Source organism: Biomphalaria glabrata, chromosome 3 (assembly GCF_947242115.1).
Source record: "Biomphalaria glabrata chromosome 3, xgBioGlab47.1, whole genome shotgun sequence".
Taxonomy (NCBI): Eukaryota; Metazoa; Mollusca; class Gastropoda; family Planorbidae; genus Biomphalaria; species Biomphalaria glabrata.
In genome coordinates, this window is record NC_074713.1 from 25,012,066 (window position 1) to 25,039,789 (window position 27,724).

At 38.5% G+C, this 27,724-nt stretch overlaps 1 protein-coding gene across 7 annotated transcripts in view; it reads right to left on the reverse strand.

The window, feature by feature from the left end:
• LOC106067020 (apoptosis-stimulating of p53 protein 1-like) overlaps positions 1-27,724 on the reverse strand; it is a 102,069-nt gene that overhangs the window by 41,216 nt on the left and 33,129 nt on the right. For 3 of the 7 annotated variants that reach the window (XM_056024140.1, XM_056024138.1, XM_056024139.1), the window contains one exon: positions 12,062-12,129. In XM_056024140.1, the coding sequence (XP_055880115.1) occupies positions 12,062-12,129 (68 nt within the window). Of the gene's footprint in view, positions 1-4,516; positions 4,665-12,061; positions 12,130-14,515; positions 15,207-20,881; positions 20,997-27,724 lie in introns of those variants that run through there. The other 4 variants (XM_056024141.1, XM_056024145.1, XM_056024143.1 and 1 more) reach the window with 4 other exon arrangements.

A 27,724-nucleotide genomic window follows, 5' to 3' on the forward strand; every position in this document is an offset into this window, starting at 1 on the left:
ACCAATTACGCTGGAGGATCGTTTGAGACGATACCTCCCTGACAAAATAGATAAAGGTTTGAAAAGCTTTCGAACACTCAAAGATAAAGTTCAGAATAGACCCACAAAATCCCTCTTCGACATCATATAGAGAAGATGATGGTTTGTAGGCGACTTACAATATCTCTTTACTTATAGCAAAAAACCGGAAAACACTATAGGTAAAACATTGATTTTATCAGCCGTTGTAGTTTTAAAAACTGTTTTACATAAACCTACATCTGATATTATTAAAACAATTTCTTTAAGCAACAAAACAGTTCAACGGCAAATTGGTGGCATGAGTTTTTAAATTGAAGGCTTCTTATGTAATGCTTTGTGAACGACATACATTCAGTGTTTTGGATCAGCGGTATCACAGGCTCTGACAGAATGTAATGCTGTGTGCTGCAAACTGGTTAAGGGTCACCGGCTCCTTATTTTTAACAGGGTTGACCCACGAAACGTTTCTAGTGTTTGGGTAAAGCTGCATGTAGCAGAGGTTTGAATTAAGTTTTCCTTCTGCTAGGTGGGCAGCAAGTCAAGGCTAATGAGCCCTTCCTGCTCAAAGTTACTGGTTTAGGCACCCATTACTCAGCTTCGCCCCTTCTGCTGTAAGTGAAAACAGTTCTGTATATCCAATATTTGAGCCACACGTGAAAGATCAAGAAATACACGAGAAACTGCGCTTTGCGAAAACTTTTACAATGATACATAAGGCAAATTAATTAATTGATTAATTAATTTTTAATGTTTGATGATTACATCATAGAACAACAAATTCCTATATGAAACATAATATCCATAGCAACGGATAATAAACGTGCAAAAAAGACAACATTTTCAGTGTGTTTTGGTGATTCCAGTAAAAAATATTAATTGTTATTTTAATTGGTTTAAATTTGAATTTTATGAATAAAAAAAGATAAATCTCTATTTTTCATTCTTACACTCACTACTGTTAGAAATTAGTTTAAAAAAAATGGAGTTGATGAATTTGCAAAAATGCAAATATAAGTTAAGCAGGGGGCAGTGGCGTAGCATCCATGGCGCGAAGGGGTTCAATGAACCCGGGCCCACAAGTAATAGGGGCCCACAGCTGTCGCGTAGCAACCATGGCGCGAAGGGGTTCAATGAACCCGGGCCTACAAGTAATAGGGGCCCACAGCTGTCGCGTAGCAACCATGGCGCGAAGGAGCTCATTACGCTTGGGCCCATGTTTCAAGGCCAGTTGGAGCCCACATTAGAACTTAGGAAGAACATTTATTTGTTCATTTGAAACACTTGTAAGTAGTTTAACTCTGTTAAGAAGTTGTAAAAACATTGACTTTTAAGACATTATTACTTATATGCAGTCCTAACTGAATCAAACGTTATGACATAATTACTTTTTTAAAGAAAAAGGTACGATCTTTACATTGGAATTTCTTGACATTTAGTTTTTCTCATTTTTTGTCACACACTAAATTTGTCTTATTGGCTGGAGAGGAGCCCATCAAGATGTTCTTGAACCCGGAGTACTAGTGTGATATTTACTTGTGTAGCAGGCAGTGGTTACGTCCTATAGTCCTAACAGTACTGGTGTGATATTTACTTGTGTAGCAAGCAGTGGTTACGTCCTATAGTTCTCGCAGTACTGGTGTGATATTTACTTGTGTAGCAGGCAGTGGTTACGTCCTATAGTTCTCGCAGTACTGGTGTGATATTTACTTGTGTAGCAGGCAGTGGTTACGTCGTATAGTCCTCGCAGTACTGGTGTGATATTTACTTGTGTAGCAAGCAGTGGTTACGTCCTATAGTTCTCGCAGTACTGGTGTGATATTTACTTGTGTAGCAGGCAGTGGTTACGTCCTATAGTTCTCGCAGTACTGGTGTGATATTTACTTGTGTAGCAGGCAGTGGTTACGTCGTATAGTCCTCGCAGTACTGGTGTGATATTTACTTGTGTAGCAGGCAGTAGTTACGTCCTATAGTTCTCGCAGTACTGGTGTGATATTTACTTGTGTAGCAGGCAGTGGTTACGTCGTATAGTCCTCGCAGTACTGGTGTGATATTTACTTGTGTAGCAAGCAGTGGTTACGTCCTATAGTTCTCGCAGTACTGGTGTGATATTTACTTGTGTAGCAGGCAGTGGTTACGTCGTATAGTCCTCGCAGTACTGGTGTGATATTTACTTGTGTAGCAGGCAGTAGTTACGTCCTATAGTTCTCGCAGTACTGGTGTGATATTTACTTGTGTAGCAGGCAGTAGTTACGTCCTATAGTTCTCGCAGTACTGGTGTGATATTTACTTGTGTAGCAGGCAGTAGTTACGTCCTATAGTTCTCGCAGTACTGGTGTGATATTTACTTGTGTAGCAGGCAGTGGTAACGTCGTATAGTCCTCGCAGTACTGGTGTGATATTTACTTCTGTAGCAGGCAGTGGTTACGTCCTATAGTTCTCGCAGTACTGGTGTGATATTTACTTGTGTAGCAGGCAGTGGTTACGTCGTATAGTCCTCGCAGTACTGGTGTGATATTTACTTGTGTAGCAGTCAGTGGTTACGTCGTATAGTCCTAACAGTACTGGTGTGATATTTACTTGTGTAGTAGGCAGTGGTTACGTCGTATAGTCCTCGCAGTACTGGTGTGATATTTACTTGTGTAGCAGGCAGTGGTTACGTCCTATAGTTCTCGCAGTACTGGTGTGTACTTGTGTAGCAGGCAGTGGTTACGTCGTATAGTCCTCGCAGTACTGGTGTGATATTTACTTGTGTAGCAGGCAGTGGTTACGTCCTATAATTCTCGCAGTACTGGTGTGATATTTACTTGTGTAGCAGGCAGTGGTAACGTCGTATAGTTCTCGCAGTACTGGTGTGATATTTACTTGTGTAGCAGGCAGTGGTTACGTCCTATAGTCCTCGCAGTACTGGTGTGATATTTACTTGTGTAGCAGGCAGTGGTTACGTCCTATAGTTCTCGCAGTACTGGTGTGATATTTACTTATGTAGCAGGCAGTGGTTACGTCGTATACATCTGGCCATCACCTAAATTAAAATTTAACTTAACACTAATAGTCCAATATTTAAACTACATGCTTACATGTGTCTTAAAACGAATAGATGTTAATTAATAATATCGTTTTATCCCGTGCTTTTAAGAATGTGAAATTATAATACTGTCTCTAATTCAGTCACAAGAAGCACTGGCACTTGATTTCCAACATCAATTCGGTCCAACACCAAGCCGTGTTTATGCCATCTCTCATTAAGCTCGAGCCTGTCACACAAGTCCTGGGTTGGATCCCCATACTAAATGAAATATAGATGTTAAATGTTTTCTTGGAGGTTCAGTGAGTGCCTATTTAAATTATTCCGATAGCGGATTCCAGCGGTGGTTGATTTTGAAACCAATACGATGCCAAAGCCCATACATTCTCATCGTATGACCTCAAAACCATCCATTCAAAGTTTGTTTCTTTGTTTTCTTGCGGTGGTTGATTTTGAAACCAATACGATGCAATGTCCACTCATTCACATCGTATGACCTTAAAACCATCCATTCGAATAACTTATTTTTTTAAAAAGGTACGATCTTTACATTGGAATGTCTTTGTATTTAGATTACTCATTTTTGTCACACACCAAATTTGTCTTATTGGCTGGAGGGGGCCCACCAAAATGTTCTTGAACCCGGGCCCACCAAGATGTTCTTGAACCCGGGCCTACGGGTACCTTGCTACGCCACTGGCAGGGGGTCTACCGAAAAGCAGAAAACATGGCAAGGGGTCTACGAGATAAAAAAGTTTGGGAACCACTGTTTTAAACCTACTCTGCTCCCTTGGCAGTATTCAGGCCAGCGACAAGGAGCTCCTCGTGCAGAGTTAGGATGTCGGCTGTTTTGTTGCAGGACCCAGCATTGGCTGTCACTGCACGTTTCTGAACCCTTAGAAAAGCTGTTAAATTTGGGAAAAGACTGTCAGTAAAAAAAAATAGATTCGACCAGTGGGGGGCACCGTTTTAGTTTAAATAATTTATAACCTGTGTGTGACTAGTGTTGAGTGTGTGTTCTAAGGTACACCAAGTCCCATAATTAGTCTCTAATTAGCCCGTGGGAGATGGAGGGTGGACACAGCTCAACACGAAACGTGATGGAGGGTGGACACAGCTAAACACGAAACGTGATGGAGGGTGGACACAGCTCAACACGAAACGTGATGGAGGGTGGACACAGCTAAACACGAAACGTGATGGAGGGTGGACACAGCTAAACACGAAACGTGATGGAGGGTGGACACAGCTAAACACGAAACGTGATGGAGGGTGGACACAGCTAAACACGAAACGTGATGGAGGGTGGACACAGCTAAACACGAAACGTGATGGAGGGTGGACACAGCTCAACACGAAAGGTTCCATCCCTAGTATCTCGACCTCCTACTATCACATCAATAGTGTTTTGATAAGTTTTTAAACAAGCTCACAGGCTGACATTCAGGTTTTACTTTGAAATACATGTACCTGGACAAAGGTCATCGAAGAATAGCTGATGGACATGCCTTGCACTTGACAACAATTGTTTATACAGACCATCAATCACATGATCTTCACATGATCTTCACATGATCTTCATAGTGACCGAGAAAGAAATAAACTCTTTTGTTTTTAAATTAATCCTTTTTTTTTGGGGGGGGGGGGGGGCAGTATGTCAAAGTTTTGTAAAGTTACCAAGCCAACTACATCTTACTTAGTGCCAAGTTACCAAGCCAACTACATCTTACTTAGTGCCTCGTTTCAAAACTCTCTGACTGCCATATTTCCTAAACCACTAGAATGACAATGATCCTAAATTTCTCGAGCACACAACATCAACGATCGTCTGATGAAGCACCTGACTGTAACGTTGACGTTAAATTTGATGTGCTTTACAATGTCCTTTCCGAAGACTCACAACTGCGTTGGGTTTAAAGTATAAATCCTTCACATCGACACAATGTTTAAAATAAAAACAAGCCCTAGTGACACCACTTCGAGCTAAACAGGCTAAAATCTAATATGAAACACAAGTTCAAATTTAATCACACACTTTGTGAGCACATACGCGTTAGATTCTTGTATGTTACTAACAGTAGTAATAGTTCAGCAAAAAGGCAACATTAGATCGAGTGTCTTAATCCGACAAAAAATGTCCAAGAAAACAACGAATAATACACTTAACTGATCGATGACCAAATGGTCATTTCAAGTCTACATCTGGTCCCATAACCAACTTCGCAAGTCAAGACTAAGACCAGGAATAAGTCTGTTAATAAATGAATCCAATTCAGAGCGGCTTTAGTAGAAGCAGAAAAAAATCTACATCAAAGTTTATGGGAAACATTGGATACTCCTTGATTTAACTTTATAGTTGATGATCAAGATCTAGATCTAAATAGGCCTTTTAACTGACACGCAAGTTCTCTTCCATGTAGTGAAAAGAGTGTTGCTGTTTTTCAATACATTAACACGTTGAATGCAGTTCTGGTACTAGGTTGGGGGGGGGGGGGGGAGTCTTTACAAAAGATTCGTTGATCCAGATCAAAGTATTGCGCTACACACGAAATGTTCGAATGTCTTTGTTAGCCAATAATGACTCTGAACTATTGGTATTTGTAGTGTATGGGTGTTGTTGATGTTGTCTTTTGATATTAGAAAAAGTAATCTCTGTGTGTTTGTGTGTGTATGCTATTCAATGCTATGACATTTTTGTGTGTGTCTCTTTTGTGTGTCTCTTTGCTTCGTCGGTTTATTCTATGAATACAATTAAACATTAACTATAAACATGTCATCAAAAAATGGCTGCCCATATTTCTTTTAGTCTTTCTCTGTCCGTCTCTCTCTCTCTCTCGCTTTAACTCTTTCAAACTCTCTTTTACTCATGTATATACCAACTCCCACAGTCTCTCCATCCACTCCACCAATCCTTTCATTGTCTACTTTTCTCTGTATCTCTTATTTAGTCTCTTATCTTAGTTGTGTATTTTTGTCTTTTTTTTTTTCATCAAATCTCATTCTTATACAAGCTACTAGGAGAAAGAGAGAGAGAGAGCTAAAGAGAAATAGAAAGAAAGAGTACGTCTATTTTATTTGTTTAACAATACACCGTATGACTTAAATAGATTATGTCAGACATCTGCTTTCTCCGCGTGGTGTCTAACAAAACTAGTATGTCACAGCGGGGTCTGCGTACCCATGTAGCCAGGTAAGATAGTGCACTATTCATAAATCTTCGTATTCAAAGACAGTACCTCCTTATTCATATTCATTATACATAAGCCGCGTGCTAAATATCCTACTCAACTTGAGTTTCAGAATAGCCCTCAACAATACACATTACTTTTAAAATAATAGGCCAAGGGGGGGATGGGTAATGTACAACGCTTGGTATAATAATGGTGGCTTCCTCCTTCTGTTTATTGAATGTGTGCGTGTTGAACGATTCATTGACTGCATAAAGCAGAAACAGTATATAACCCAGCGCCCTCTGGGGAGGAACAACATAAAGGCAATACATTTACGAAATGAGACTTGAGCGTTTAATGCGCCTCGAGATCTGCGTTCTTTCCTTGATAGGACTAAACGTCCATAACATTATGCTACACTCGGAGGGAGGGGGGGGGGTCGTTAATTTGAGTTATCGGCCGCTGAGTTGACTCAAGAAATTCAAACTGGATTATGCCCGAACTGTGGCGAGGAGTATTGAAATGACGCAATTAAAGATAGGCCTTAGGTGCTGGATTTTGTAGTGTGACTTTGTAACATCAGTCACGTGATTAGAAGGCTTGTGCGGTTTTGACAAACTTAATAGCAAGTTCAAGGCCATATCTAGCTTAATTTTATATTTTAAAATAATTTCGATCTCAGAAGACAAAACGTCGCGCCTAAACTTTGCGAGCTGTAAAATATAATGCAATGGGATTTTCAACAACTTTTCTTACATTTGAGACTAGACTATTTGAGACTAGACTATTTGAGACTAGACTATTTGAGACTAGACTATTTGAGACTAGACTATTTGAGATTTAAACGCGAAAGACGGACAGATAGAGACACCACACAAAAATCCACAGCGGCTTTCTCCTTTTCGGGGCCGCTTAAACAAATATCACTGAAAAAAAAAAAGAAAAAAAATCGAGAAGATTAGCGATTGTGGACGCTCACTCAAATAACACGATACCAATGTTCATTGTGATATCAGACAGCAGACATCATAGGGGCTTGCATACACCTATGCAATTTTTTTTTTATAAAGGAGAGGGTGATACTGCTAGAAGATCTGGTATACTGTTGATGGAATGTTATAGGATGGGAAGACTGTGCCCTTGCATCGAGATGACAGTGCAGGGCACATACCACCACCAGGCATCCATATATACAACCAAAGTAATAAACTTGTAAAAGCTCTCTTGAATTACATATTGCAAACTCGATGGGGCTCTCTTAAACTGCAATACAATAAAATAGTCAACACATTTTGTTCATTGAACTGCATCATATTTAAATAAGGAAACATATTCTATCTTGTGATGTATATACAATGTGTATATAGGCCTACTTTCCTACTAACTAGATCTGGAGATAATGTCTACAACAAGAGAGGAGGGGAAGTCTATTTCTACTAGCAGGCGGAACGTTCACGGCTAGCAGACCTAGACTTGAACAACAGCGCCACGCTAACAAAGTCAAATGACAACAAATCTGCCCGCCTCTTCAACATATACAAACCTACAAGTCCGCCCTAATCCAGTTCTGGAAACACGCACACAACGAGACCCGCCTTAGTCTAAATGAGATTAGCAGGGCGAGGTAGTAAGACGAAATATCAACACCGGGTGGCCGGCGACCGCGGTCAGTGGAGTGTCCGATTATAGCAAGATAAACTGACCTGTACCACCCTTATGTAGGTGTAACTTGTATCCCTAATGTAAGTGTAGTCTATATCCCTAATGTAAGTGTAGTCTATATCCCTAATGTAAGTGCAGTCTGTATCCCTAATGTAAGTGTAGCCTGTATCCCTAATGTAAGTGTAGCCTGTATCCCCGATTTGAATTTATCACCGAAATATATCTATTTTGTATATCAATTATACGGTGAATAAATGTTTCCTGTAAACTCAAAATAAATTGATCATGTATCCCAAAATGTCCTGTATTAAATCTGAAATGAATAAATCCTGTTCCCCCATAGTGAATGTATCCTGCATTCCCAACAGGACTATATCCCATATCCCTAAACTGAATGTATCCTATAACCCCAAAATAAATGTATCCCAGAGAAGAATGTATCCTCCATCCCCGACATGACTGTATCCTGTATCCCCGAAGTAAGGAAGCCTCTGTTCTATTTTATCACATTATAAAGAAAGTATTCCGCCCACTATACAGTCGTTTACCCCTTTGTTTGTTTAGTCTTCCCTAAATCTAGAAGGCTTTATTACATTTAAACAAATATTGAAATAGAATCTAAATTCACTTTAAATATATTCGGGGAAAATGCAGTCAGACGTTGTAGAGTTGTAGATCTCTAGTATACTAGAGTTATTCTATTTAAAGCAGAACTCTATCAGACCACCATGGCCGATGGGGGGCAGGGGCGGATGCTGTAAAAGAGATACGCAGTAGGAGACAAGAGATATGGTTAATCTCCAACACTGTGGTCAGCGAGACCCAGTTATCTCCCAGCTGCCCGCTCGACTCTCCTGGAGTCACTTTGAAATGACTCTATGAAACTCAGACGTAAAAAAAATGAGAGCAAAAGAGGGAATTCAAGGGAGTTAAGAGGAGATTTGCAAGGAGGAGAAAAAAAAACAACAAAAGAGGCTAACTTTGATCTCTTTTGTAGGAACGAAAAACTTTTTTTTTTGGTTGCAGACTGCAGATCACTTTGACCCCAAAACCTGCCCATGTAGCGAGAGAACACTCAACACACGAACTTTTAAATTTCTTTTGATGATAACACACCTGTTCACAAATTACTGCACACTGTTACTAAGTTATTACTCAAATAGCATACTAATATATGGGGGGTCGTTCTCATTCAAGCTGAAATGCACATCTCATTTGTTTGTTCCTGTGTGTGTGTGTAAATACATATGTACGTACAGTAAATATACACATTCAATCTGTCATTTATTAAACACAATTTACTGGTAGAGGTTGTATTTTTTAACCAAGCTTCATAATTTAATTCGGTAAATGTCCTTTTCTGATTAAAAAAAATATGTTCACAGATACACTCTATGACTGGACAATAGTACCGGGCGTAGTCTGTGGTTAAATGTTAGGTGCTCTTATTGTATCTACCAGCACCTAGCCAATGCTCTTATTTATCTACCAGCACCTAGCCAATGATTGGAAATAAGTCACGTGATATTCGTCATAGCGAGATTTTAAAAAAGAACTTTTTTTTTTATTTCATTCAAGTGTTTCATTAACTCTCATCACACGATAAAACAAACGAGCACACACTCACAGACACACACACACACACAGATAATTGAGTAATTTTGTTTTGTCATGTTTTCATATGTCAATAAACTCAAATGTTAGTATAAACTTTATTCAAACGCTGAAACTTTGTTCGTGATTCTGAATTGTTTCACCATGATCAATAAAAGATCTCCCAATTGTTAGTTTTAGTCTAGTCAGAAATACGCGGCTCCTAAACTCTGACATAAAACAACACAGGTTGAATTTCAAGGCCAGGTCGCTGGTAGATTAAACATCGATGATTCTTCCTGACTTGAAAGAACAAGATGAATCGTGAGTTCATCACATCTAAAGATAGAATTTCACAGGTGGGTTTTGGGAAGATCGTTTTGATCATCCAAGTTCAAAGGTTGAAATTGTAAAGTCAACAAAAATATAGTTGTGTTTCCAATGCAGCCTGGGATTTCTTTCAAGTTCTCAGACTTGCTGAAACAGACGAAAGCGTCTCTTTCAGTTTAGAGTATCAATGACACCTCACGCTCTGTGTTCAGATTGGGAAAGAGGCCCAAAAGATGTGTGGTCTCGAGATAGATTGCTCTGATGCTTAATACGGTTGTACTTATCAGTTAGTTTTTTATTTAATTTTTGTATTTTCTAAAACGGGGTAAGGGTAAACTTATTAGTTTTCTTAGCTTGCAGCGATGTTTCTGCATCAATAGGTATAGGTTTATTAATACACATTAAAATATGTGTATTTGAAAGCTAAGAAATATGATGCATGAACGTCATTTTAATTATGGACTGCTCATACATACACTTGAATTCATTGTTGAAGAGCTATTCTATACACAAGCATTAAATAATAATGTTCGTCTATCATAGTGACAGTTCACTTAACCAAATCCTTTCAGCAGCTTTTTCTTAGCAGGACATCAAAAGAGGGGCCGGTCCAGCCAGAGTTTAGGCCTGATTCAGCTCAACTTGCAGCTATTGCAATACTCATTTTCTTTAGTGTAGTGAGGGATAGGCTTAGTCTTGGGTCCTCCCACGCATGAGGCTGCCAGGCTCTCCCCACAGAGATCGGTCATAAGGGTATTAGGGTACACAAAATGTGGTTTTAGTCTTGTAAAACCATTTGTACCTCATTCCATGTTTTTTAATTCTGCACTATACAACGATCATATGCCTATTTGAAGCTCACGTAATTGGACTTTAATGATTTCCTTAGCGTAACGCAGTATATTTACAGGTTTTCGTAATTAGCATATTGTGGGAGAATGGAAAATAAATTAATAATGCTCAGGATCAATACACACATACATGGACATAAAGGCATCTCAAATTGTAGGTGTATAAATGTTATTCTATATTTCAATGGGATCAAGTCCACACTTAACAAAGAAGTTTCACTCCAAGATATGCCCAGCTCACCTACTACTTTACGTCAGTACCCAGAGTGTCACTTCTCAAGGTTAGACACACGAATGTCTCGTCTCAAGGTTAGACACACGAATGTCTCGTCTCAAGGTTAGACACATAAATGTCTCGTCTCATGTACATGATTTTCTTTATCAGGATCTTAGGTGTGTGTGTGTGTGAGAGAGAGAGAGAGAGAGAGAGAGACGAATAAAATATATTTTGTTAGAATGAAGACCAGGCTAGAAGGACTCAGAACATACCCGGTTCCTTCTTGTTCCATTTCACTGACTGAATTTCAGTCAGTTAACCCTATATGTGTATGCTAAGTCAGAAGGAATACATTTGTGTGTGCATTAAATGTGTGCATGGTGATAATCCGAACTATGTGAAGGAAGATTCATTAAATTCTAGAATGAAATAAGTTTTAAAGAAATATATAAAACTTTTTAATTGAAAAAAAAAAAGGGCGGGGGGGGGGGGGGGTTGGAAAGGTTCTGATGGATTGTTATGGAGTGTGTGTATGTGTGTTTCAACTAAAACTCCCTATCCTCACTGTTACCTTGAATACACACACACACACACATGGACTTGGCGTTTTCTGCATTGAAAATGAAAGAAAACAATTTCAAGGTCATTTCCCCGCAGACTTTGTTTTGTTATCGCCCCTGACACAGACAAGCAGATAGGAAATTTCAAATCGTACAGATCAGCTATTCTCAACTTTGTGTTTTGTTACTTGCTCCAAATGTATCCTTTTTTTTTTTTTTTTTTTTTTACTTTGAACTTGAAGTATTCCAGACCATATTTTGTAACAAATGCGCTCACACAAAACTATAATACGGACATGACTGAAAATTGTACCCAGTAGGCCTACCCCACCACGCTTATCAGCCAGATGACCACTAAGGTCCATTCCTGCCTAGCTGCCTCAGTTTGAGAATCGCTGTGAAGAAAGAACTATGAAAAACAAAAACTAAGCGCTAAACAGGGAGAATGTTTCAAGGGGGAGGGGGGGATAGAAAGTTGTTGAAAGAAAAGGAAGACACCGCAGCTGAAAAAGTGTGCTTCTATGTCAAGGTTAGAAAAACAATGTTAGAGTAACTCTCTTGTCGGGAGATAGATCTGGGGAGGGGGGGGGGCAGTCTGAAGACAGGGGACAAATGTACACAAGTCTTCTTACCTTGTCTGGGATCTCATTGTGAGCAGGGAGTTGATCCTTCGGAGGGCGCCGCATTTGGTGTCTTCGTGCTGAAACAACAAAGGGGAGATGAATCAATCGCTACACCCTGATAAAAGGGAGATAATGAGATGTATCATCATACGTCAATTTCTTATTTCTCTAAATGAAGAGTGTAATTGGATTGGGAGGACCAGCCCAGTCTCATGTCTACGCAGGATAAGCTTGGATAAGCTCCACTACGCAGTAAACGATTGCTATACTCAGTATACTGTTTTGTTTTTTTGTTGTTTTTATCGGGGGGGGGGGGGGGGGGGGTTATAACTCCATTTCATAACATCCCTACTCCATTACGTTAGGCTGTAAAACTGAACAGTGCAAGAGCACCAGATCACGTGTCAAGCTGAAAGAGACCTTTACTCTGGACGAATTTGAGGGACACTCATTCATAATTACAGCTAAATGATATGAGTATGCCTGTCCGACATTGACTGACATCTGGTGGGGAATGTAAATGGCATGCCATGTTGTGACTGCATTACATTGATATATTTGTGAGATCCACTCAGTTGGGACCTCATGGGCCGACACAAAATAGATCGTTGAATCCTCCGCCAAACCAATCTTTTAGAATTAAAGTAACGTAAATTACCAGTAGTGTCCACTTAAATAGTGTCCACTTAAATACACTTAATACAATGTTGAATATATATTAAAAAAACAACATAAGGCTTAGATCTATATTTCTTATAGAATTCCTGTGGACATATATATCTTCTAGTCAGATGAGTCTATAACTCAATCAACAAAATTTCCCTTTGTTTTGCTTTTGTTTGATTTTTAAGTTTCGGGTGTTCCATTCTAAATGAAGATTTGTAGGACATAGTTCAAACTTCATGTAGAAACAGGGATGGCTGGAACCGGGGATTGTTTAAACTCGGGACTATCGTCATGACAGTCCAAAGCTATACCATACAACCAAGCGCTCATTGGTATCAGGTAGTCAGCCTCCCCTAGGCGAATAGGGGTGTGCTTCGGACGGATTTGGTAATGTTATGGCCTCATTCGACACTTAGCCCGCACTTAGAGAAATCCATTTGAATACGCGGGCTAAGTCCGGCCTCTAGAAATTTCTGCCCACACTATTAATGAAGCTTCAGAGACTCGATTCTATTTAAACTTTTCGATATTTCTGAAATGAAGGTCCAGCGACTCGATTCTGTTTCAACTGTTCGATATTTGTAATGGAAATGTATTTGGTCTCCGGGCCTTAAAATGTTGACCTCCACTGGACAACTTTATTGATAGGTTTCGAATGTAAGCTTCACTTACTTTTAATATAACACATAGACACAGTAAAATGAGAGTAACAATAAGCAAACTAAAGCCATTCTGACATATAGAGCTGGCAGATGAAAACATCAAATCAACGTGATATAACGTAGACTTTCTCTAAGGGACAGGGTGTCGATTACTCGGTCGTTGGTTTGTAGCTCCAATCAGCTAGTACAGCTAAACCGATGTAGGCGCATTAAAGTAGAACTTGAAGTCAACTTGAACAAACTTCTTATTAAAAAAACTAAATAAAAAATAAAAATTTGTAGCACTAAATTCCACTTCAATGTGGGTGTATGTAGAAAGACAACTGAAATAATGACTATGTCAACACGTCTTCGTGTCACTCGTCTCTCCCTCGTCCCATCTTCAACTTTCACGTACCTGTTTATTAACTTGCACTATGACAGACCACCTCCTGATTTCATCAGAATCTCTTCAGACTTCACAACCAAACCCTCCGCCCACCTTTACACATAGATACATCAGAAAAACACACCTACAGTCCAAAATACGGGGCTTCTAACGAATTCGTTTCACTATTGAAATTATTGTGAATGATTCTCATCCACATGCAGCCAGGATGAGCCATTTTCTCAAAGTTCTGTCGTTGTGTTTAATTGTCAAAGCAGCTGCCTTCAAACTTTGTCAATAAAATCTTTAATAATCTTATAATATGTACGTCCTAAAGCAGGCGTCCCCCCAACAGCCCAGAGCGCAGCACTGACATAAATTTTTTTTAAGTTGTTCCACTTGAACTCGAACCCGATGGCTCATGCTTCCTCAAGCGAAAACATTAGCCACTGAGCCAGCCAAGTGCTTATGAAAATAGAAGGTTGTATACGTCCTAATTCTCTACAAAAGGCTTAACTCCCTTTAGCTAGTACTGTCCCTATGTAAAACGAAATTAATTAATTATTACTAATAATTGATAAAATAATTGATCATTTTTTTGTATTGAATTCATGCTTTGTTCATGGCAATGAATAATTGTGCAAAGTTTCAACTTGATCAGAGAATGGCAAGAGGGAGAAATAACGCGAACAAGATTCCATCCAGACAGACAGACAGACAGGGTGAGTTGTTAAGAAACTAATAAATGAAACAGTATTGCTACATTACCAGGTCTCATGTTAATCAACTCGTTACAATCATCAGACGACGAATGTTAAATAAATCCATTGAAATGTTGAGAAAACACCAAATGTAATCCAGAGAGCAGAAAAAACACGTAAGTGACAACAGGCCCACAAAGCAGCCAAATAATTATCTTAAAGCTTAAATCCACAAAATAGTAGTTTTTTTTTTTTTTTTTTTTTTGTCACTGCCAACTATAAATGAGCTAAAAGCGCGCTTGATGGGTTAGAATCTCAGACCAACTTGAAGTCGTGAAAACACATTAGAAAGTATGTGTTATTAGGTTGATGAAATATTTGAAGTCCTCAGAGAGGACTCAACACGACAGAAACCACACACACACACACAGGTTGCCTCGCACAAACATCATCAATCCGAAACAAAAAATGCCTGGACACAATCGTTCAAGCTATTTTTGGGAGGAACTCTTCGTGAATTAGAAGAACAAAAGATCACAAGAGATGTTCTCTCTCTCATTTGAAAACGGCCGCTAATATTCCAATGTCAATTTCAAGTAATGCCTACACCCTAGATACAAATACCATGATAAAAGACAAAGTCCCGAAGATATAACTTAATGAAGTTTTGATCACAAAGACTTGACTATCAGTTAGATGTCTGGACAATAATACCATACTGTCGGTATTCCAGGATCTTATTGTCCTGGTCGAAGCCGATAACCTCCCTCACGGGTTTCGATAACCCCGCCTCGAGCTCCCCTTCGCCAAAAAATGTAGAGTGACGTATCTCACGAGAGAGTCAGTGCTCCCCCTTCCCCGATCTCCCCCTCTCTTCCCCTCTTTCCCACTCGACGTAGTTGTGGACGAAGCAGTTGAAACATGTTTCTAGCCACTCCACCCCTGGTGTCACATAGTCCGACATAGTGTCTTGCTGTCTCGGCTCTGTCTCACCTTCTCTCTCTCTCTCTCTTTCTCTCTCTCTCTCTCTCTTTCTCTCTCTCTCTCGTTCAGTTACGTTAGTGTCACTATTTAGTTTCCCGTTCTCTGTCTCTTTTCTCCTTTTCCTTTTCCAGCGACCTCTCTCATCTCCACATCTCCCTCCCCTCTCCCCACATCTCCTCACTCGCAGTCTGAATCTTGGAGGCTACCGCAGTGCTACGGAAAGGTTTCCCACGGGACATAACACGCGACCCAATACCTGACCTAAGGTTTCAGATAGAAACATGTTTCTTAGAGACATTCTATTTTGTACGAATAACCTACAGAACTTTTTAGAGTAAAACCACCCCCACTTTTTTAGGCTCCTCCCCTCACCAATATAATGAGAAATATCGGTGAACTGAAAGTATTGATGCAGATGAGTTTAAGCCCTACACAGACGAATATAAGCCAGAAGGATAAATAAAATATTACAAAAAAATATAGGGCTACAAAAAAAAAGACAAGAAGACTATGTCACACTATGTGCATTGTGTAAAGATGGTGGATGGGTCTTTCTAATGAGTCTTGTTATTTCACTGGACTTCATATTGTCTTGAGTGGCCACGGTGAGGTGGACGTTGTTTAGGTCAAAGTGAAATGTAACATTATTGATCAATCAAACTGAACGAAGTGGTCACGTGACCAGATTAAACGAACTTTTAAAAACAAAAAATCCTACAGAGCAATGTGAGACAAACAAAGGTGAAGAGGGGTGGATGAGGGACAGGTCAAACAACTGAAAGGTTTTTAACAGAGGACCGAGATGAATCACGTAAGTATTTGAACGAATTGGAGCCTCACAGCGACCTCTGATTAATATATTTGACATGTATTTAAATTATCAAAGGCGCAGATTTGTTAGTGACATAGCCAAAAAACAAAAAAAAAACAAAACCTGGTGTAAGTTCATAGATCAATACGTTGTTGCTTTTTTGTGATGTGGGATACAATTTATTAAAAAGAGAGAGAGAGATAGAGAGAGGCACTGCTTGCTATCCAAATGCCATTCCTTATTGCCCCTCCACTGTACTGCTACAACTAATCTACGTTAGAATCCATTAGTTCTACACTGACCAGTGAGTGGACAGCTCCGGTGAAAGTTCTGAACAGATTAGAGAGGCTATCCATCAAAACGAAATCTTCAAGTTATTGAATTCCATGTCACACAACTATTTCTCAAACTTGCTCCAGTCACGTTACCCTAGATCAAGTTATGTTTAGCCGCAAGGGAGTCTGGGCAGGACCCCATCGTTAGGGTAGACCTCACCACTGACCTGCCAAGTCGCAATCTATATGGAGTGGTAACCAGTGCTTTTTTTTGTGACGGTACGCACCGGTACGGCGTACCGGCACATTTTTCAAAGTGGGGAAAAAATCATTACTTTTCTTGTATTTTAACGGGTTGTTTTTTTATTAATTGATTAGCAGTTAAAAGTTAGGCAATCCATCACTGAGTACCGGCACCTATTTTTTTTTTTACAAAAAAAAAAAAGCACTGGTGATGACCAATAGCTCGTACAGACCTGTGAAGTGGCAACGAACTATTGGTCTCTCCTGCCCACAGGTTGCGACGTTGCAGGTTCAAGCCTTCTATGACGATTGGTCTCGGTCTGAAGGTTCCACCATCAGGTGTCTGGAAATAGGCGTTCACAACGCTCCATTGTTTTCTTCTAGTAAACAGATCGCAAGTCAAAAAGAGTTCAATTAAGAATGGGGTGGGGGTTAGGGTTAGGCTCACAACAAAGACGCCAGCAGAAACAATATGACGTCAGTCGAGAGAAATGTAGGCCTATTAAAACGTCTACCGCAAAATGAAGTTTTGAATTAGACTTGCTGGAGACACCTCAGTAATAAAAGCAGTACTTACAAGATCAAAGAATGTCACTCAATTTAATCATTTATAACATTGGTAATAATGTGTTGTTGTTTTTCCTTGACTAGAACACAAGTTAGTGATTTGTATCTCCCCCCTGTACACTGCGACTGTAGTCCCCCCCTGTACACTGCGACTGTAGTCCCCCCTGTACACTGCGACTGTAGTCCCCCCCTGTACACTGCGACTGTAGTCCCCCCTGTACACTGCGACTGTAGTCCCCCCTGTACACTGCGACTGTAGTCCCCCCTGTACACTGCGACTGTAGTCCCCCCTGTACACTGCGACTGTAGTCCCCCCTGTACACTGCGACTGTAGTCCCCCCCTGTACACTGCGACTGTAGTCCCCCCTGTACACTGCGACTGTAGTCCCCCCTGTACACTGCGACTGTAGTCCCCCCTGTACACTGCGACTGTAGTCCCCCCTGTACACTGCGACTGTAGTCCCCCCTGTACACTGCGACTGTAGTCCCCCCTGTACACTGCGACTGTAGTCCCCCCTGTACACTGCGACTGTAGTCCCCCCACTGCGACTGTAGTCCCCCCTGTACACTGCGACTGTAGTCCCCCCTGTACACTGCGACTGTAGTCCCCCCTGTACACTGCGACTGTAGTCCCCCCTGTACACTGCGACTGTAGTCCCCCCTGTACACTGCGACTGTAACAATGTTTTTTTTTTAAATTCAATGTTTCTTTTTCCAGCAGGAGATGAGAGGTGCGTCCACTGAGTTCTAGCAGCACTGGCACACATTCAAACATTTAATCACGTTAGCGAATAATAAGGAACAGTAATGCTTTGCTAGTTTATGAACATTGTTGAATTCAAAGTATTCAGTAATTTTGTTAGAAAACTCCCTTGCCCCCAAGAACTCCACAGCAAACGCGGTAGAGGACACCGCCCAGGGCGCATATATTTCATGTGTGTCATTAGCACTAGGAAAGTGTAATATGACGGGAATAACACTGGTCAGGGGAGGCCACACTAGAACAAGATACAAAATAATGATCTAGTCAGCGCCCATAAAAAGCTAGACGTGGGTCCAAAATAATACATTGTATTTTCTATAGCACTTTATCGCACAGTAGAGAAATGAGCTGTTTGATTCGCTCTTCATTAGTCTACATTGAAATTCCTTCCCCTCTATGTAACGTACCACACACGAAGTCTTAGCAGGGGAGGCAAGTAATGAGACATTCGGCCCACAATGGAGTCAGCCCAGAGCTCGAGTAGATCACTACAAATAAAAGAGAAGACACCACAGAACGACACTACATAGTGTTTGTAGTCCTTATATATATATATTGAAATACAAGGAATACTTAATACGCGACCTTGCTTGGCCTATATTAGGGACTTTGTCAAGCTAATTTTTATAATATACTTGTTTTAATAACTGTCATGGAATCCACATATTGATGACACTATATAAAAATCAAACAAAGCATTAGGATTTATTAAAAGAAATTTCTATAAATCAAATAAGAACATAAAACTAAAATGTTATTTAACCTTGGTTAGGCCAATAATAGAATATGCATGCTCTGTTTGGGACCCCTCAACTCAAGAAAACATTAAGAAACTAGAACAGACACAAAATAGAGCAGTGCGATTCATAACAAACGAATATTCACATTTGACTAGAGTAACACCTTTAGTAAAATCACTAAATTTAGAAAGCCTTCAGGACAGAAGGCTCAAAAGTAAAGTAGCAATAATACATAAAACACTGAACCATAATCTTCAAATACAAAAACAAAATTTAATAAAATACTCTGAAAGACACAAAGATAAAGGCACATTCCTCGTCACATATGCTAGGACAAATGTGTACAAATACTCCTTCTTCCCTAGTGCTATTAGAGCATGGAATGGGTTGCCTGAGCTAGCCAGGAAAACCAGTGACTTGGCAGAATTTAAGTCATTGGTTAATATGCATGACTAAATGCATGACGCGTAGGACGTAATCATCTTCTTTTTTGAAGTAACGTCTGTATTATATAAGATAAGATAAGAATAAACTTCCTACCTATGAAAAAATGAATGAGTTTTAGGGCGCCCCACTAGAGTTTCATTTTTATATATGCCCAAGGTGTTTAAAAATTGAACCAAAAAACAAAAAAAAAAAAGCCACGCCATTAGATCTAGCCCATAGACATAAATAAATATAGACTGGAAGTAGGAAGTTATTTTTATTTGGGGGAAGTCAAATATGTTTTATGTACTATATCTATGTGAAAAAAAAATGGCGGCAATTGAGCTATAAATTCTAGGACTAACATTTCAGCCAATATATAATTATGATCTTTAGTTTTGAAAAGTACAAAACTGCCATATTCCCAGTATTTTGCCTTTGTTTCATAATCATAGACATAGGCAAATATATATATAGGTTTGTGATGTGGATCTATGTTTGTTGACATGGCTTCTTTATTAATGTATGGCGGTCGTCTTATCGATTCAAATTGTTAGAATTAGTTTTTAGTAAAAAAAAGTCAAAGAAAATGAGCAGAACGTGCTCTAATGTTCGTAGTACGATAGGCCAAGGATAAATTCTAAAGGTTGAAAAAAAATTGAATATTATACACATTAACTTTCAGTTTCATTAAGTCAGAATAACTGTGACTGTCACTAATTTAATATTGATAGATCTAAATCTAATAAATATGACTAATATTTGTAATAACTAGGTCTAATACTTTTCATACTTTTTACTACTAACTATTAAACTAGTCAGACTATCATCTATGCATGCAGACTATAGACTAGATCTAATATAAGTATACATTATAGATCTAGTGACAATCTAGTCCTAGACTATTTATTTTATATACTAACTATAGACCATAGTGTCTATAGACTAGACTATACAGATTACAATTATAGTTTATAGTATAGTAATAAGTAGTATTTTTTTTACTATAGTATTTATATAGACTAGATCTAAATCTAGTATTTAAAACTATTTATAATTATTTTAATTATGTAAATTTAATAGATTTGGTAGGCACGATTAGAGATATAATAATACAGAAGGGGTTATATCAATTATATAGGTTATGGCTGAAAAAAAACAAACTATAAATACTTTTAATTTTACACTGCTCATAATTGCTGTATAACTCATACAAACTTATCTTTTCCCAAATGTTTCCCATAATAATTTTTACTTTATCGTCCAGTCTATATATATATGTCTATGATCTAGCCAAAATGACAGAAGAAAAAGAAAAATGGACTTTTTAGTGAGATTGATATATTGTTTCGGAAACTTCTATGTGAGTGTGTGTATTGCATACTCACGAATTTTTGGCAATTATCTCTAGATTGTGAGTAAGTAAACTGTAGGCTTTAGTATATTTAGGCTAAGTCTACATCTAGACAAATAATGCTATAAATAGACTAACATTTTTAGTTTTACTACTTTAGCAATCTCAGGAAGCTTCTCTTTTATTGGTAGAGCATATGAAATTGCTTTAGAAAATGACAGATTTTAAATGCACTAAAAATTCTTCTTTATGGGCAAATGAAGTGCTTACTACAATCTCGAAGTAAGTAGCAAAAGTGACGAACATACTGGTTATAGGTAGATCTAGATCTAGATGTAGATCTAGCTGAAGATGACAAGACGGCAGACATGTTTCATAAGAAACAAACAAGCTCTAAACTTCCGGCGGAAGTTGTCTCTTCGTTTCCGTCTTTTTCTATAAAAAAAAATGGCTAAGTAATTATGCATAGTGCCAAGAACAATCCGCGCTTCGCCGTTCATATTAAAAAGTCGAACTGTTAAAATTATGAGCTAAGACTGGAACTTTTCTCTAATGTCTTTGAGATTCAAAACAATTCATCTTCCTATGAACATGGAAAAAGCTTCTGAAGTCAACCCTGAGAAAACAAAATAAGGAGCTGGTGACCCTTCGGCAACTTGCAGCACACAGCGCTAAACCCTGCTAGAACCTGCGATGCCGCTGATCCCAAACTGTAGAGGCAACTGCCCTTCCTTCGGATAAATCAGCTGCGTAGAGAGGGAGAAACTGCTGTGTAGGTGACAACATTCTGTCTATAGCTGATGCCAAGGCTTTGAAGTCATTTCTATGAGATGATCCATAATTGCTTCGCCACTTAATGAGGCCTTATTAATCTAACATTTTCAAGAGTTGACAAGGATTGATTTCAAATCACTCATTTTAAATCACTAATTACATGACTAATTCAAGTGCTGTTGTAAAAAGCATCGAATATTTCTTGACCATCGGACACTGGCGGATCCAGTGGGGGCCGATTTGTTGGGGTGGGGAGGTGGCAATGGCATCAATCCCGCCGCCCCCCCCCCCCCCCACACATAAACTTTCGAGTGGGGGGGGGGCGGTCCAATTTATTTGTAGAAATCACAGCTTGTTAACAGAATCAATTAAATTATCTATATGATTAAAAGTTGTTATTTATATTTTAACAGATCTTTATATTATGTCGTTCCCCTGTTAGCCGATTGGGTGGGGGGGGGGGGCGGTCCTACTTTTATAGAGAAATCATAGTTTGTGAACAAAATTAGTTAAATATCTATATAATATAAACTACATATTGACACTTGAACCCATCTGTATATTATGTCGTATTTACACTCTACTAATCTCAAATTTTATCATTAGTAAATTTAAATATATAATTATATTAACATATTATTAAACCTTAATATGAATATTAGACCAATATGTGAGATGAACTGTAGGAGCGTTCAGATGACTATAACAAAATGTGAGATGAACTGTAGGAGCGTTCAGATGACTAGACCAATATGTGAGATGAACTGTAGGAGCGTTCAGATGACTAGACCAATATGTGAGATGAACTGTAGGAGCGTTCAGATGACTAGACCAATATGTGAGATGAACTGTAGGAGCGTTCAGATGACTAGACCAATATGTGAGATGAACTGTAGGAGCGTTCAGATGACTAGACCAATATGTGAGATGAACTGTAGGAGCGTTCAGATGACTAGACCAATATGTGAGATGAACTGTAGGAGCGTTCAGATGACTAGACCAATATGTGAGATGAACTGTAGGAGCGTTCAGATGACTAGACCAATATGTGAGATGAACTGTAGGAGCGTTCAGATGACTAGACCAATATGTGAGATGAACTGTAGGAGCGTTCAGATGACTATAACAAAATGTGAGATGAACTGTAGGAGCGTTCAGATGACTAGACCAATATGTGAGATGAACTGTAGGAGCGTTCAGATGACTAGACCAATATGTGAGATGAACTGTAGGAGCGTTCAGATGACTAGACCAATATGTGAGATGAACTGTAGGAGCGTTCAGATGACTAGACCAATATGTGAGATGAACTGTAGGAGCGTTCAGATGACTAGACCAATATTTGAGAGGAAATATAGGAGCGTTCAGATGACTAGACCAATATGTGAGATGAACTGTAGGAGCGTTCAGATGGCTAGACCAATATGTGAGATGAACTGTAGGAGCGTTCAGATGACTAGACCAATATGTGAGATGAACTGTAGGAGCGTTCAGATGGCTAGACCAATATTTGAGAGGAACTCTAGCAGCGTTCAGATGACTAGAACAATATGTGAGATGAACTGTAGGAGCGTTCAGATGACTAGACCAATATGTGAGATGAACTGTAGGAGCGTTCAGATGACTAGATCAATATTTGAGAGGAACTGCGCAGTGATTTCCAAATCAGGGAGCTCTCCATATAGTTTTCTTTTTATTGGGGTGTTTTGGGGCCAGTGTCTTGTACGGGCCTCTTGGTGATGAGAGCAGTTTTGAAGGACATATTCAGCATTCTCTAGTGACATTCCACTTGGGCAGATTTCACTGGTTACAATTTTGAGCTTCCGGAACATATGTTGTCTCATTCTGTTTAGTCCGGTTCTGAGGCGAAAGATTAGACGTTGATCTTGTCGGGATAGCTTACAATGGAGTCTTTCTTGTGACTAGAGCCTATCCATTTCCAATCTATTAGTTTCTTCCTTTCATCTGGATATAGTGCACTGTTTAATTGTGTGTTTGTTCTCTCACACTTGGCTAGTGCGTCAGCCAAATGTCAACCAATATAACAGGCAAAAGGAACTAGCAAAGTATGTACATTTTAAATTAAAATGACTTTTTTTTCAGCTGCATTGTCACTCAAGCATGCCAGTTAGTGTTATGACCACACGCGCAAGTATTTGGTTTCGAAGAAAAAAGAAAAAAAACAGAGGAAGAGAGAAAGAGAGTTAGGAAGGAAGAGGAAAGACGATGAAAGAGAAATTGAGAGTCAATATTGTTTCTAACGTGACATAAGCAGTTTTGGGTACGTGTGCAAATGTACTAATACAATACTCACATGTCAATAGACACACATACACATACACTATGACTAACAAAACACGCCTCAATGTGTACTCATGATAACACGCGAATGCACAATGAACCGATGCACACATTTAAAATTCATAGGACACGTAGCATTATGAATAAAAACAACAATACATTTGTTCAAAAGGATATGGTGGTATATGGTGGTACAGATTGCGTGACGGTAGAATAGAAGTCTCTGGTTCGAACACGTGATGTTTTCCAACTGTAGGCCTACGAGGAGCATGATTCACTAGCTCTCCCTCAACCAAAGTTCACGTCTAGATAAAACACGAGATGTTGTGTCCGCTCACCTTAATAGCCAAACGTACTTTTTGTCTGGAGATCAAACTTAGGATTATCATTCTAGGTCTGTAGTCACAACTAAAACTAAAATCACAGTGTATTCATCAAGACCATTGGATCGGTACCCGGTACTAGGACAACTGTCATGGGACTATGAGTTGGAACTAGTATCTGCAGTCACATTTTCTTTAAATAAAAATAATAATAACACGGTTACAAAGACAACTCAAAATCGGCCGCTAATAAAAACTTCTTATTCGTTCGTCATTGGCAGGGAAAGTAACTGTATCAAGACACGAAACTCTTCAACAGAGGAAAACGAAGAAACAATCAGCGATTGTCTCCCTCGAGGGAAGATTTTCAAGTACACAATAGCTGTGTGTGTAACTCTGTGTGCAAAGTGTGTGTGAATCCTACTCGTAATATATATATATATATATATATATATATATATATATATATATATATATATATATATAAGATAAAGATCAATATACAGATCATAAGATTCAAACAGTCTTAGAATAGATTGAAGCATTCATTCCAACAATGTTATTTTAAAGTTCATGTAGCAGTCCTGTTCAGTGGGAGAGTGTACAGAGATGCGAGCACGTCTGTATGAAGACTTCCGTATAATTACTGCAAATAAGTGTATGTCTTGTAGGCATTCTTTGTCTACAGTCTACTCTACAGTATAGGTGTCACTTCATAATAATGAATAGACTTGGAAACTTATATTAATCTTGTGATTTCATCTTTACTACAACATGCTGATGTAAAATTTGTTAGAAGTCTAATACTGTGAGTTTACAAATGGAGTTAAATTAACAGTTGTTTTCACCTTCGTGACATCAAAACGTGACACAGACTTAACTTCGTCCTTATAGTGAGACACATACACATCTCCGTCCTTATAGTGAGACACAGTTCGTTTCTTGATCCACTCAACTTCTAAAGTCTACATCAAACGCTACACCGGGAGGTCCTCACGAAGCGGCCTGTCATAGTGAATCACGCGCCGATGTTGACCAAGAGGAAAAGGGCCAGCAATTGTGTGTGCGTGTGTGTGTGGGTTGGCGGGTGGGTGGAAATAGAGTGGAATGGAGGGAGAAGAAGTAACTGGTCAATTCATCAAAGTCCGGGCCACTTGTAACCCACCTCCGGTCAAGGCCGCAGTACTTCAGAAGAAGTCCATCGATAAAACACGTCACACCAGCTAACTGCACGCCCTCTGCAATCACGTGACTAATCTCTTAAAGGGGTGACAGCTGACAGGAGGGTGTAATAAAGGCGGAAGAGGTGTGGGGGGGTGAAGGATGGACAAGACACAAACTCAAGGACGTTTATAGCAACGACGACGGTCAGTGACCTTTGAGGATTGAACTAAATCACACCAGCAGTTACACACTGTTGTGGTCGGTCGTTGACTTAAAGCACCAGATTGCTAGTAGACAACTAAACCGATGTAGGCGTATTTTATTTTAAAGTATAGAATTTAAAAAAAAAACTTGAAAAAACTCCTTTTGTGCACAAAACTAAACATAACTTTTATTACAAAAAAAAAAAAAAAAAAGAGAAATTCAACTTTAGAGGAAATAAACTGACATTTAAACAAATCTAACAATAAAAACACGCCATTACAGTCTGGCATCCTGAAGTCGTTTCATATTCTTAACATAGCTTATGACCGAGGCGCGTATAGTGCATCATTCTACAAGACTAACAATTAACGATCCCTTTCTTCATCATTAAACAATTAATGCTCCCTTACTTCATCATCACCTTAGAAACACACAAACACACACACACACACACACACTCTATAACACACTCGGACACAAACACCCAAACTCTAACGGCAGGACGTAACAAAAATGAAATTTAAAACATTATTAAAAAAGACAACAAAAAAAGACACGGATAAGTCACCCTATAGAGGACAGAAAGTAAAAACATGTTTCAATCAATAATAGCCAGCACAGCTTTCATGTCACATTTAGAGACATTGCATTCAGTTTTATTGTTAACACGCTTCCACTCTTTGAACACAGAAAGAAATGAGAAAGAAATTCACACAATATTAGAAGTAAGTGGGAATTTAGGCTCTACAACGACCAGTAGACTACATCCAAGACAAACTAAGTATAACTATTAGAACAGATCCAAGACAAACTAAGTATAACTATTAGAACAGATCCAAGACAAACTAAGTATAACTATTAGAACAGATCCAAGAAGAACTAAGTATAACTATTAGAACAGATCCAAGAAGAACTAAGTATAACTATTAGAACAGATCCAAGACAAACTAAGTATAACTATTAGAACAGATCCAAGAAGAACTAAGTATAACTATTAGAACAGATCCAAGACAAACTAAGTATAACTATTAGAACAGATCCAAGACAAACTAAGTATAACTATTAGAACAGATCCAAGAAGAACTAAGTATAACTATTAGAACAGATCCAAGACAAACTAAGTATAACTATTAGAACAGATCCAAGACAAACTAAGTATAACTATTAGAACAGATCCAAGAAGAACTAAGTATAACTATTAGAACAGATCCAAGACAAACTAAGTATAACTATTAGAACAGATCCAAGACAAACTAAGTATAACTATTAGAACAGATCCAAGACAAACTAAGTATAACTATTAGAACAGATCCAAGACAAACTAAGTATAACTATTAGAACAGATCCAAGACAAACTAAGTATAACTATTAGAACAGATCCAAGAAGAACTAAGTATAACTATTAGAACAGATCCAAGACAAACTAAGTATAACTATTAGAACAGATCCAAGACAAACTAAGTATAACTATTAGAACAGATCCAAGACAAACTAAGTATAACTATTAGAACAGATCCAAGACAAACTAAGTATAACTATTAGAACAGATCCAAGACAAACTAAGTATAACTATTAGAACAGATCCAAGACAAACTAAGTATAACTATTAGAACAGATCCAAGAAGAACTAAGTATAACTATTAGAACAGATCCAAGACAAACTAAGTATAACTATTAGAACAGATCCAAGACAAACTAAGTATAACTATTAGAACAGATCCAAGACAAACTAAGTATAACTATTAGAACAGATCCAAGAAGAACTAAGTATAACTATTAGAACAGATCCAAGACAAACTAAGTATAACTATTAGAACAGATCCAAGACAAACTAAGTATAACTATTAGAACAGATCCAAGACAAACTAAGTATAACTATTAGAACAGATCCAAGACAAACTAAGTATAACTATTAGAACAGATCCAAGACAAACTAAGTATAACTATTAGAACAGATCCAAGAAGAACTAAGTATAACTATTAGAACAGATCCAAGACAAACTAAGTATAACTATTAGAACAGATCCAAGAAGAACTAAGTATAACTATTAGAACAGATCCAAGACAAACTAAGTATAACTATTAGAACAGATCCAAGAAGAACTAAGTATAACTATTAGAACAGATCCAAGACGAACTAAGTATAACTATTAGAACAGATCCAAGACAAACTAAGTATAACTATTAGAACAGATCCAAGACAAACTAAGTATAACTATTAGAACAGATCCAAGACAAACTAAGTATAACTATTAGAACAGATCCAAGAAGAACTAAGTATAACTATTAGAACAGATCCAAGACAAACTAAGTATAACTATTAGAACAGATCCAAGACAAACTAAGT